The sequence below is a fragment of the Puntigrus tetrazona genome, chromosome 9 (genome assembly GCF_018831695.1).
Source record: "Puntigrus tetrazona isolate hp1 chromosome 9, ASM1883169v1, whole genome shotgun sequence".
NCBI classification, from domain to species: domain Eukaryota; kingdom Metazoa; phylum Chordata; class Actinopteri; order Cypriniformes; family Cyprinidae; genus Puntigrus; species Puntigrus tetrazona.
In genome coordinates, this window is record NC_056707.1 from 21232400 (window position 1) to 21246009 (window position 13610).

At 36.4% G+C, this 13610-nt stretch overlaps 1 protein-coding gene and 1 long non-coding RNA gene across 2 annotated transcripts in view; one reads left to right on the forward strand and one right to left on the reverse strand.

Moving 5' to 3' along the window:
* Window positions 1-786: 786 nt before the first annotated feature.
* On the reverse strand, window positions 787-13363 carry LOC122351567. The gene is made up of 3 exons (XR_006251774.1): window positions 13340-13363; window positions 12049-12175; window positions 787-2300 (listed from the first exon to the last, which is right to left on the reverse strand). It is a non-coding gene; the product is annotated as an uncharacterized LOC122351567 (long non-coding RNA).
* cwc22 (CWC22 spliceosome associated protein homolog) overlaps window positions 9144-13610 on the forward strand; it is a 37650-nt gene continuing 33183 nt past the window's right edge. The window contains exon 1 of the mRNA XM_043248672.1: window positions 9144-9299. Within this exon, the coding sequence (XP_043104607.1) occupies window positions 9237-9299 (63 nt within the window). The 5' untranslated portion in view covers window positions 9144-9236. The remainder of the gene's footprint in view (window positions 9300-13610) is intronic.

Sequence of the window (13610 nt, forward strand, 5' to 3'; positions counted from 1 at the left end):
AGGACATTGTATTTTAGTGAATTTCTCGGAGACTGTACAGAGCACAGTCAGGGCCTTTCAGAGATATTAAATGTTTGGATGTTTCACTATAACTACTCCCGCTCATTGATCTTGGATATCTCTGATATTAATTTAGTGACGCTCTAACGGAAATAGGATAATATTTTGTGATTATCATCTGAATCTGTCTGATTTTTAAATGCTATGGGGATTCAAATCAAAATATGACTTTCTGTTACGAAACTGGACGGTGATTTCATACATGTCCTCATATAAAAGTGTGTTCAAATGGTATAGATACAAACTCTTGGATGGCTAGAAGCTGCATAAATGTTTAGCAAATTTTCTTTTATGGTTGTGGTCTGCCGATTTCTTGATAATGAGCTAGACCTGTCGTACCTGTGCGTACACGCCTGTTTCGGGAAGTGCAAAAGAAGGCTTTTGGTTTGAAAGTGCTCCCTTAACTTAAGTTTTCCAGTCTCCTGTGAAATTAGCAACACTAGCTGTTTACCTATCAGCTTAGGCCCCATAATGAGCTGGTGATAGACAAGTCCGGCTGCTCAGAGGGGTATAATCCCAGTTAGAACGGAAAAAATTGAGCTCTTATTGCCTACTGTTCCCATCAGGTTTTCGTTGGCTTGATAATAACACAATTAGTCTTTTTCAGCAAGTGGCGGGTGTTCTTTGAGACTGTGTGTGTTTCTACCGCCTCTCGGTCTTTGAATGAACAGTTTTCAAAAAAAAAAAGTGAGTCATACAACCAAAGGCGCAGGACATGCTGGGTAATCAGATGTTTAATAAACCAGGTAGCATTTTGTTCTCATGCGCTGCAGATATTATGCATAAAAACGTTGATACAGCGTGTTCAAAACGCTGCCGTTTCCTGAATTTAATTAAAATGTCTGCTAAACGTCGGCCTGTTCTTCCCACAGTTTCACCTCCTGCTGCTTCACTTCATCACATCCCCCGTTCATTTAGAAAGAAGGGAAGCGCTGCGGTCGTCCACAGAGTGGTGGCAGACTTCTAAATAAGCATTGCTATTCTGTTCAGGTAGCAGCTGCGTCCCCTCTGGTCCAACTGCCCACTATTCAATTTATACAAACACAAGGTTGCAGGGGTTATGAAAATTGTCAGATCTCCCACTTCTCAAACACAGCTTTGTCAGATGTAAATGACAGACCAGCATTAGCTGTCTGCCTCTCAGCATCACGCATCCAGCGGCACCTCTTTCAGACGCTGTGATGTTAAATGGTGTGTGGAACATCTCAACAGGTCAGTCATGAAAAAAATAAATAAATGCTTTGTGAACTAAATCTTGGGCCGTGTCTAACCTCACAGATCTAGATTTTGAGTTAAAAGAATGAAGTTCATCTTTATAGTACATTCAGTGTTTACTTATGACTTATAAATGTGACTTAAACACTGATTTTTTTTGTATGATGTATTGTATTGTTTTAATGAAATGGTGGCTATAGAGCAAAAAATATATTTTTTTATTAGTTTTTTGTGTGAAATTTGTTGCTTTTGAATGTTTTTTTGAATATTCTGAAATAAGGCAAATGATTTGGGGATGAAAAAAAACATTCCATGAACTATGTGTAATAACATAGCATTCTATTACCGTTGCTGGAAGAACGTTGAGAGAACTTGAACCAGAATATTTGTCAAAGTTCTAAAAACACAAATTTAGTACACTTTGAATAACCCCGACTAATGGTTAAATTAGCAATGGACCTTATTTTTATAAAAAAAAGTGTTCATATGAATCACATCTTAAGAAGTCGTAGAAAAATTGCTACCTTGTGAAATACGAGGTTCTCTCACGAGTTTGGATGTGACACGTCGGCATATGCACACACTGCAGCGATGCAGTTTTGACCCTGTGTGATTTATATGCGATAAATCATATTACACATAATTAAATCTAATAACAGCATAGTCTCAACTAACAGTAAAACAGCAACAATAGTGAAAAATCCTCCAACAAACTGGAGAAAGTACTTTTGTGAGCAAAATGTATCAGATATACACCGGACGGACAAAGACTAGGATGGATCCACCACACCAGGAGCATGTCGATCAGTTTCTGTTGGCTCTGGGAACCCCAGAGAACAGTTCACTGGATGAAAACCAACAATCACATTTTGTATCTCGCCATTTATTTACTTTGAGAGCTCATCCGTCCCAAAGGCTCTCCGTGGCTCTGTTCCAAAACTTCCCGAGCTGCTTGCTATCTACTCGCTATACAGACAGCAGCCGTTTGAGGAAACATCCCGACTTTGATGAATCCTTGGAGAGCCCTACAGAGGGAACAATACAAACGGTTAACACACGGGAAGCTCAAATAAAATTGATTTCAACAGAGTCTGACAAGTTAATGATGCAACACTCACTAAACAGAAAAACACACGACAAGTGAAATAACGGATTGTTATTTTTTATCTGACACTGAGTGACTTAAATGAATTTTAATATTAAACATGACCCTTTAATTTAAAAAAAATGAAATAATGAGGCACAGATAAACAACGTGAGATATTAAACAAAAATCCTCATTTGGATCTTTATTTGGATAGTTAAAATAAATTCTGTCATTTTACGGTAGCCATTGACTTCCGTAATATTTTTGAAATACTATGAAAGTCAATGGCTGCCATCAACTTGAAAATGTCTTCTTTTGAAGAAGTAAATGGTGACAGAGCTTTAATTTCTGGGTGAAGTATTCAGCACAAGCAAGTCCAAAATAAATAAAACGCACACATTTTTCTTTGAATGAATCGTTTTCCACTCCGTTTCTTCGCGTTAGGTGTCATAGGAGGCTTTTGGAAGAGTCTTTTTTCCCTGACACACAATGCTTATAGCCCGCACGCAAGCTTTTAGAGATGCTTTCTGACATTCCTTTGCTTTTTCTCTTTACTGCAGTATCCTCTTATTATCCTTCCTGTCTCCTGTGGTGAAACCAGTGCGAGTATTCTTTGATTTCACATTCAAACATACAAAACTCTGAGCTGTGATAACCTGCACTCTAAACAATATCGTGTCTGATAACATCATGGTAGGACTGCGGTAATGGCTTGAACTCGTGTCAGCTAAAACCTATTAGTCACACTTAATGGAACAGAAAGGACATAAAACAGGCGAATCGTTTATTCATAACCTCCCCGGACAACGTGAAAAAACCCCTCTTTTTTTATTTGATTTGACTGTGATATCGCATTTAGAAAGCAGCCAACCCTTTCTATTTTTAATATCCATCTCATATCTGTGTTTGCGGTGCTATGAAAGCATTTCTGCAAACATCCTGTGGATATTTGTTCTGGGTCACATTCTGTGACTTCTGCTATTGTGTCTACGTGGCGTACTGTAAACTGTGAAGTCACTGGTGGACTGCATAGAATATAGGATCTGTTAAGGCCGTGTCATCACAAGGTCGCATTTGTTTGAGCAAAATACTGTTGAAAACTGTAATATCGTGAAATATTACGGTTTATATTTTAAAGTGCACCTATTATAGGTTATGAAAGGTTCTTTTTATTGGTTTTGGTGTCCAAAATAACAGTTTGACATGCATGCAAGGTCAAAAATACTTTCATTTTCTTATGTTACGCCCTTTATTTTTACCTTAATTGTTCAAGGACTCCTAAACGATTCGTTCAACTATTAATTTTTCCAAATTCCAAAAGCAGCACTCTGGCAAAGAAGGAATTAGCTTTTTCATTCAAACCAATGCAAAAAGTCCAACAAGTGGCGAGTAATATGCTAATGTTTCATTTTGACTAGAAATGGCTTGGGATGAATCGAAGTCGAGGGACTTTCTTTCGAGGGATAAAAACTTCATACACGGTGTACTTTCAAATTTACAGCTTTGCAGGACGTTGTCATTCGCTTAGAGCTGTTATTCACTGCGTGAAAGGTCATTTTCGAAACACTAATAGGGGCATTTTAAGATGCAATTTACTTCTGTGGTGCCAAAACATGATCCTTCAGAAATGCTTATTTACGGCTCAAAAAATTTTTTTTTAATAAAATAAATATATTGCACTGCTTAATATTTTTGTGGAAACTGTGGTACAGATAGAGAAAGGTCCAAAGAATGACATTTTTACATTTGATAAAATTAGGATTCAGACCCTTACATTTTTTACTTGTTATATTGCAGCCATAAAATCATTTAAGTTAATTTTTTCCTTGGTGTACACAGCACTCCATCTTGACAGAAAGACACAGAATTGACATTTTTGCAGATTAAAAAACGAAAAATGAAATATCTCATGGTCCTAAGTATTCAGACCCTTTGCTCAGTATTTAGTAGAAGCACCCTTTTGATCTAATACAGCCAATACTCTAATAGTCTTTTTGGGAAAGATGGAACACCTGGATATGGGGATCCTCTGCTATTCCTCCTTGCAGATCTTCTCCAGTTTTGTCAGGTTGGATGGTAAACGTTGGTGGACAACCATTTTCAGGTCTCTCCAGAGATGCTCAATTGGGTTCAAGTCAGGGCTTTGACTGGGCCATTCAAGAACAGTCACAGAGTTGTGAAGCCACTCCTTTGTGTGCTTAGGGTCATTGTCTTGTTGGAAGGTAAATCTTTGAACCAGTCTGAGGTCCTGAGCACTCTGGAGAAGGTTTTCATCCAGGACATCCCTGTACTTGGCCCTCGATTGCAGCCAGTCGTCCTGTCCCTGTAGCTGAAAAACACCCCCACAGCATGATGCTGCCACCACCATGCTTCACTGTTGGGTCTGTATTGGACAGGTGATGAGCAGTGCCTGGTTCTCCACACATACCGCTTAGAACTTTTTGGCCTTAATTCTATCTTGGTCTTATCAGACCAGATAATTTAATTTCTCAGTGATCTTTGGGTTCTTCTTTACCTCTCTCTCTCTCTCTCTCTCTCTCTTCCCCAATAGCTCACTTTGGCCAGACGGCCAGCTCTAGGAAGGGTTCTGGTTGTCCCAAACGTCTTCCATTTAAGGATTATGGAGGCCACTGTGCTCTTAGGAACATTAAGTGCAGCATAATTTTTTTGTAACCTTGGCCAGATCTGTGCCTTGCCACAGTTCTGTCTCTGAGCTCTACAGGCAGTCCCTTTGACCTCATGATTCTCATTTGCTCTGACATGCACTGTGAGCTGTAAGGTCTTATATAGACAGGTGTGTGGCTTTCCTAATCAAGTCCAATCAGTATAATCAAACACAGCTGGACTCAAATGAAGGTGTAGAAGCATCTCAAGGATGATCAGAAGAAATGGACAGCATCTGGTTTATATATATGAGTGTCACAGAAAAGGGTCTGAATACTTAGGACCATGTGATATTTCAGTTTTTCTTTTTTAATAAATCAGCAAAAATGTCAACAATTCTGTGTTTTTCTGTCAATATGGGGTGCTGTGTGTATATTAATGAGGAAAAAAAATGAACATAAATGATTTTAGCAAATGGCTGCAATATAAAAAGATATATAAATTATCTTCAGTTTTATTTTTTTTAATTTTCATGCATACAGCATATACACATATGAATACAGTGCTAATATCTTAGGCCACTAAATGAATGATTTTATATCAGTTATTTCTATCTTTAGCTGGATGATCATGAGATCAGATCTCAGTTTGAGCACTGGCTGCTAAACAACAATAAATGTCAAGTGATATTTCCCACAGACACACTAGTAAAAGATTGAAATAACTGACGCGAGACCACTTTTTGTTTGTGCAAATACTAGTGGCCTAAGACTTTTGCACAGTACTTTTATGTCGGGTGCAGAGATCAGCTTTTTATAGGTACGTTAAAGCGACTCATTATGCTGTTTGTTCATCATGTAGTTCAGCAGCACTTAAGGAACATTACATGTGATGCACGTTAAGCAAGAGCATTAAACCTCTGGCTGCCACGAGCAGCTCTCTATACCTGTGCTTCAGCTAGCTCTAGAGAGAATAAACGTCTCATGTCTTTGGAGCGGACGTTAACGGTAAAATGAAAATCAAAGTGAGGCAGCCTGTTCAGGGTCAGCGGCAGGATACTCATTTCTGGTCTATTCAGCTGATTCAAAATACTGAATAACACATTCCAGTAATGAGCATGCTTTCAATTGATACAATCAAAGTCTTAATGTTTGGAGACGTTCGAAAGAAAAATGTCTAATCGAAAGTCGGAGCTTTTTAAACGCTTTTTTTATGTGTACACTTCTGCGTATTCACTAGAGAAACGTACCATTACACCACTTAACGTTTAAAGTTGTTTAACGGATTTCAAAAAAAGTATTGAACCAACGTGAATACATAGATGACATTTCTAAGTACTTAATTAAACCAGATTTTATTGTGAACATTTAAATGCTGTCATCTCAAAATGTTAACAGTTTGAACAGATTGTGTACTTCATTTCTGCTCTAATTTTGAATCAAGCGTATGAAGAAGACCTGCTAGAATTGTTTTAAGTGCCAGTAGATGGCAGTGTTGTCTTTTGAATCAGAGATGAAATTAATTCATATGGACATAGAGGGGAAAAACTATTCACTTCACTAGTTTTAACCGATCTTGTATAATAAAAACGATAAATAGAAAGTTAAAAAGAGCTCCATTTATTTAATATATTATTTTGTAACAATAAAGTCACTTACTGTCACGACTGATCAATTTAATGCATCCTTGCTAAATAAAACAAATTACAAAAATATTAAATCTTAAAAAAAAAAAAAACACAGATATATATATTTAATATTTGCAATAATATATTTGTATATGTTTTTGTCTTTACAACAGATTAATTGAAGCAAAATGCAAAATGAAACAGAAAATGTAAATAGCTGCTTCCAGCTGATGTTGTCCAAAATAACAGTTTTTTTATCAGTCTTTTATCAATCATTTTTATGCTACATGCTATAAAATTTGTATTATTCAAGTAAATTTGACAAGACAATACTATTTCAGTCTTTCTACTTCAAAATGTCACGCCTAAATCTACGCTACTTGACATTTCTTTGTAATTATTAGACATTTACTAGCGATTTCTGAGTGAAAACTGTGCTTTTCAGCATGTTGCCCGCCTCAACCTTTATGTCAAGTTACACTGTAAATCATTTTGTGCTTCGTAATTGTTTTACTGTAAACATTTTGCCCAACAAAGTGCGACAACCAGCCCCTACTACTGTACCCTCCCACACTTTATTGTGCAAAAGCTCCTGGAAGAGGAGGAGATGTCTCGGGGTAGTCCCATATTTCATGTCCCTTGACATTCACGCTTTTGCAGACTAACTGCTTTGAGAGAGTCAGAGGTGGAAATAACAACAGCAGCGGGGAGGCAGTTCAGGTCACTTCACAACGGACGTGTCGTTTTGGTTAAAGAAAATGTCAGATAGGCCCTTAAACAAACGCGGGGAAAATAAAGAGCCTTCGGGACGGAATAATATTTAAACAAAACCACCGTCTTAACCTTTACCAAACAAGAGCTGGATGGGTCACGAATGCATCACGTGATTGTTAAAAGCTCATGAATATATTTTCTTTGTCGTCAAGTGCATAAAAATGCAGTTTATTTAGTGCATGGTTTATTTTTTTTTAAATCTCAAGCTGGTCATGACTCATGCAGCATACGAGGAGGCGGTATTTATCAGAATGATGCTTCTAAGAAAACATGCGGTCTGCGTATTGTTAAATGCACACAGAGCCAGAAATTGTAGTTAATGTCAATAAACGGGTCTCAATAAACATGGCAAAGCAAGCCTTGAAACGATTCTTGTAAACGGTGATATAGAGCCTGTAAAATGTGGACATTGTGTCATGGCCTATAATTAAGTTACAATATCATAAATAGATACAATATCCATTCGCTCAAGGGTTTTTTTTTATGAGCCTTAATAATGAGAGAAAGTTATGCAGGTTATTGATGCGTAATGGTTTCAGGCTGATGCGTTTCGAATTCACAAAGGATAACAACGCATTAACGTCGTCTTTGTGCTTTGAAAAACTATTTACAACAGTTGTTTACAAAAAACAATTACTTAAATAATCAAACCACATTAATCATAATCTGAGGGAACAATGTAAATAAACTTAACCATGTTTGTGATTCTTTAATTGTGGAACATTTTTGTACCTAACAGTCAAAACTATAAATTATATATTTGAATTAGTATTTTTATCAAGGTGTACAAATGTTAAATTAAACTGGTTTAGTTATTAAATTATTAAATATTATTTTTCTTGATTTTGGGTATGCCCTTCAAACTCTTCCCATAATAAATGGATGCAAATTGAAATAAATACATAAATAAATAAAGCTGATACAAATAACGATAATAATTTATAAAAATAAATTACTAAATAAATTACTTAATTAGTAAATTAATTAAACATGAGAACCTATTTTTAATTTATTTTATCATGAACATAAACCTTCTAGACGGCATCCTTTAAACTCCCCCATATGAATGTAATTTAAATAAATAAAAACGTACATACATTTTCCATAAGAATCTATTTTTATTTATTTTGGCAAACACTTTAGACAGCATCTCTCCCATAAAATGGATAAAATTTAAATAAGCAGCCTAAGTAAATAAATAAATATGAAAATTCAGATTTTTCTTATTTTATAAATTTATAATTTTATAATTATTTATTCATAATTTTATTTTATTTAGTATTAATACTAATACTAGTAGTAAGGGTAGCAGTATTAAATAGTAGTAGTATTACTATTATTTATTTATATATTTTTTATTTTTATGACAAGCATTTTAGACAGGACTCTTAAAAAGAGTTTAAAACAGAGTATTTTTTTCTGTGATAAAAAAAACAAACAAACAAAAATCAATAACACTACCCCTAAATCACAGGCAAAGCTACAATTAAATCTTTATTCGAAGAAATAAGTTAAATTCTAAAATTAAAGTAGCCTAGTCAACAGTGCCACTAATTAAAGAATTAAAGAAGACACTAAATAATATGATATTGCACCTGTAATACCTGGAAACGAAAAAAAGTCTTCCTTAACGTTAATCATTAAATTTCACTTACTCTACTTGGCGTGGACATTAGCCTCGAGACGTTAATATAATGTAAAATAATATGAAGACATCTGTTTCCTGGCGCAAAGTTGTTTTTTCCATTAGTGATAATCATTCAGCATATGTTCAGTAATGCAGTGTGACTGCTGGGGAAAAACGCGTTGTGCTCCACTTTGGAGCCTCGCGGGCATCCGTAGCGTCATTTCCGGAAGACGGCGGGAAAGATGGCGGCCGAGTCAAACGAGTCCGAAACGGCTTTAAATATGAGTCCTACGACCAGAGATGAGGTAGGTAGACCGTCGTTTTACACGCGGCAGACCACTAATGTATGTTTTACACGGCGGGGCAGTTTAAAGCGTGTCGTGTTTGTGTTAGCTTAGGTTTTAAGGGGATGGGCCTGCACGCATGGAGCAGATGGCGCTGATTTAGAGTGTGTGTGTGTGCTAATAGTTGCGTGTAATATTCATATAAACACTGACAAAAGCCAAAAATCTCGCTTATGTTGGTACATTGGAATATAGCAGTCTTCTATGGATGCCTTGATTCTCGCTTACGTGAAATTATGTTTCGTAGACGGGTTAACAAAGGGACAAGTTTTTAAACGTGGTCAAGTCACTAAAACAAATACATTGAAACGCTTTCTGTCATTTTTAGAAAATCTTAGGGATTATATAGTTTGGTTATTTATTAAGTTGGACTGTGAAATTCAGATTACAAGCATAGAGCATTACAGGTTTGTTAAAATGCTTGCTTTTTTGTGGCTAATTATTGTTTACATAATGCAATTTAAGAACACTTATAGTGTATCATGTCTTTCTCTTTCAATGGAAATTCTCTATGCAGTGTTTCATTTACTTATTTGAGGGTTCATGTCATTCAAAAGCTCACTGGTTGTGAATAATAGCAGATAAACTATATTAAAGCATTTCATTGTTTTGATTTCGCTTATTATGTACATTATTATGCACATATTCCGGCAAGGCTTTTAAACACACCAGGCTCGGAGTGCAGAATGTGACCATCTTACATCACAGTTAAGGTTTGGTAGGGATTTTAAATGTTTTTGAGACATCTCTGATCTTCAAAATAATTGCTGCCATCCACAAGCATTACCAAGCTTGAAAGAGCCAAGATAATAATAAAAAAAAAACCCTGACTGTTTATGGCAGAATTTTTATTTTTGGGTGAACTATTCCTTTCTGAAGAAAGTGTCTGCTTTTCTTGACTTATATAACACATGCTTATCTTATATAACATATTTTGTGCCTCATTCTGTGACAAAACTACATCAGATCACAAAAGAAAGCAATTGACTGGTATTTTGGAGTAAAAAGGTTATAATCTCTTTTGTTGGACAATAGGTTTAAAAATGTTTATCTTGTCTAGTTAACGGACGGCTATCTGCTACTTTTAGAGCAGGTGTAATTACTGCATTCACATGCTCCTCGGATGCTCTCATGTCCCAAAATGAGTTTTTAACACTCACAATACTACTAAGATTACCGGGCTTTGGAGCCAACACTAACGGACGATATATACCTTAATGTAAAATTATGAAAAAAAAAAGAAGTTTAAATTGTGGAACCAAATAAATAACGCAACAGGTTTTTCAAAATCCCAAATATTTTATCATTTAGTGTTGAAACTTTCCATCACTCTTTTTTTTTTTTTTTTTTTACCTCACTCTTCGTCAGTTCGCCTCACTCTCCTCACAGGATGAATCTAATCTGATGTGTGCACTGCATTTAGCAGCCACATCCAGTTTTAATTGTCTGTTCTCTCACCGAACTGAAGGATTTTTATTATGAAAAAAATCTAAATGACTGTGTGGGACAGTGCCACAGTGGGCAAGTGACGCACTGGTGTTGTAGCATCACCGCCAACAGCATCTATCACAGCAAGCCTAAACTAAACCAGCCTATCAAGGTCTTCAGGGCCAGTAAAAACTTTCACGCAGGTATGCTGAAACTTAGCTGTGCTAGCTGGCTAACAAGGTGAGTTTCAGTTTAGTTTGTGTCAACTCTGGGTATGGGGTACCGTGAAATTAGTTTGGCTTTTGGCAGTGTTCATCGCCATAGTAACTTACACTCCACAGCTAACCTGCTCTGAGGCAGGATATGTTCTGGTTTAGAGAGCTCAAACCGAAATTACACCCCAGCTTCTTTTAAGAAGTAAAACTTTTTAAGAAAAAATAATCTGATTTTTATATAAATTATGATTATAATTGTTCTATTTATTTAATATCTCCTTAGTCCATTACAAAAGCCAGCTTAGTTTAATAGTAATTAAGCTTTTATTTTAAATTAATATGAGCATACAGGTAATATGCAATATAAATACGTTTTAGAACCAATAGCTGTAAACATAACATGAGTATAGATTAAGTGTTTTACCTATAGTTTAAGTGTTATACTTATAAATATTAGCAACAAAAGTACCTTACTTGCAATTATATGGTTCAATGATTTCCTCTTTCATTGATCCTTTCATCCTTCTGTAAATGTTCAATCTTTTAATCTTTCACAGTGAATCGCGTGAGAAGTGAAGGCTCAAGGCTCATGATTGGCTGCTCATTACTGATGACGCGTTCATGTGCACACACACTCCATTAACTCAGGATTAAACCTGAGATGACAAAGAAAGCTGATGATCAGCTTCATGGTACCAACAGACATGGATTGGAGTGGTTTGATTTTTTTGTCAACTCAAAACTAATCCTGTAACCATGAATTTGTTCAGCCACCATCATTGTATTGGCCCCTGGTATTACCCATGATCCAGCCATTCGTTATTTATTTTATTTCCCTTTTTTTGAATAAAATGCTGCTTTAATATCACTCACTTTGTTGGCACTGAAAGAAACTCCATTCTAGGTCTTCTAGGTTTAGGCTATGCAAAATGCTGATATGGCTCTCTCTTCCCTCTCTCACTTATTATCCTTTTTTTTGTCGTCGACCAGGCACTGTGTTTCTGTATTATTTATTTCTCAAGCGCTCAGCATCCTCAGTGTGTGTGTGCTCTGAAAAACCAGCCTACCTGCTGAATGGCAGATCCATGTTTGAAAGACCGGTTTCCCATAAGCTTGCAGAAATCACTCGAGTCGCCCACAGCGTACGGCCTGGGATTAGGCTCAGAGGGGACAGATAGGATGTCGAGAGCGAGACTGTATAAAAAAAAAAAACAACACAGAGGAGAGCAAGCTCATGGCTATTCTTTGAGTGTCCCGCATCCGTCTGCAGCCAATGCAGAAACAGCACGGAGAGTTTCGCATTACCGACACCCTAGAAAACACGCATCTGCTTCCTGCCCGTCCTGCTGAAACAGCAAATTGAATTTTGATTGAAACGGTGGCAGTGGCAGCTGTGAGTGGCATATTCAGTGAAATCGAATTTAGAGAGCGATGCTTTACTGCTGCTGGTAGAGAATCAGGCTGTTACTGCAGCTCCAGATGTTAGTTCACTGATAGCTCCTCTGCTGTCTTGATCATTTCCCAGCGCCGCTTGTAATTGAAGTTTACTTCCCTACTGCAGAATACTGTATTACTGTCTGAAGTGTTTTGCGTATTCAGCTTCTCTGGTCTCTGATAATATCCATTTACGGGTTTCAATTGCAATGCAGTCAACTTCCAAAAATGCAATATACACTTATTTTACATTGATTATTTTGTAACATAGAACCAAGCAGTTTCTGGTCCCCATAGACATTACATAATTTTTTTTTTTTTTTTTTTTTTTTTTTTTTTTTAATTTTTGAGTCCATACTGTAAAAGTCAGCGAAGACCAGAAATTTTCAAAATGTTTCTTTTTAATAATTCTAAATGTTTATAGTTTGTTTTTTGGGGTAAATGATCCCTTTAGGTTGTAAGGCCTCTTTCATCACTCTCTATATAGGTGTATCTTAATAAGTTAGAAAAGTTCATTTATTTCAGTAATTAAAATTGTGAAACTCGTATTAAATAAATTCAGTGCACACAGACTGAAATAGTTTAAGTTTTTGGTTGTTTTAATTGTCGTCGGGCAACAGTCCAGTTCAGTCCAGATGCCTCTGACGTTTCTGTGGTTCAGGAGTGGTTTAACAAGAGGAATACAACAACTGTAGCCAAATTCCTTGACACATCTGTGTGTGGTGGCTCTTGATGCCTTGACCCCAGACTCAGTCCATTCTTTATTTACTCAAATTCCTGAATCGATTTTGCTTGAATCCTCATAAGCCTGCGTTTTTTTTTTTTTTTTTTTTGCTCTACATCTATTCAACTTTCTGTTAACATGCTTGGATACAGCACTCTGTGAACAGACAGCTTCTTTGGCAATGAATGTTTGTGGCTTACCCTCCAATGATTGTCTTCTGGACAACGGTCAGATCAGCAGTCTTCCCCATGATTGTGTAGCCTAGTGAACCAAACTGAGAGACCATTTTAAAAGCTCAGGAAACCTTTGCAGGTGTTTTGAGTTGATTAGCTGATTGGCACGTCAATTTATCGAGATTGTGATTTGGGTGGGTTTTTTTTTTTGTTAAATGTGAGCTAAAATCATCATTAAAAGAACCAAAGACATAAACTACTTCAGTCTGTGTATTTGTACTACACAGTACAAATTCAT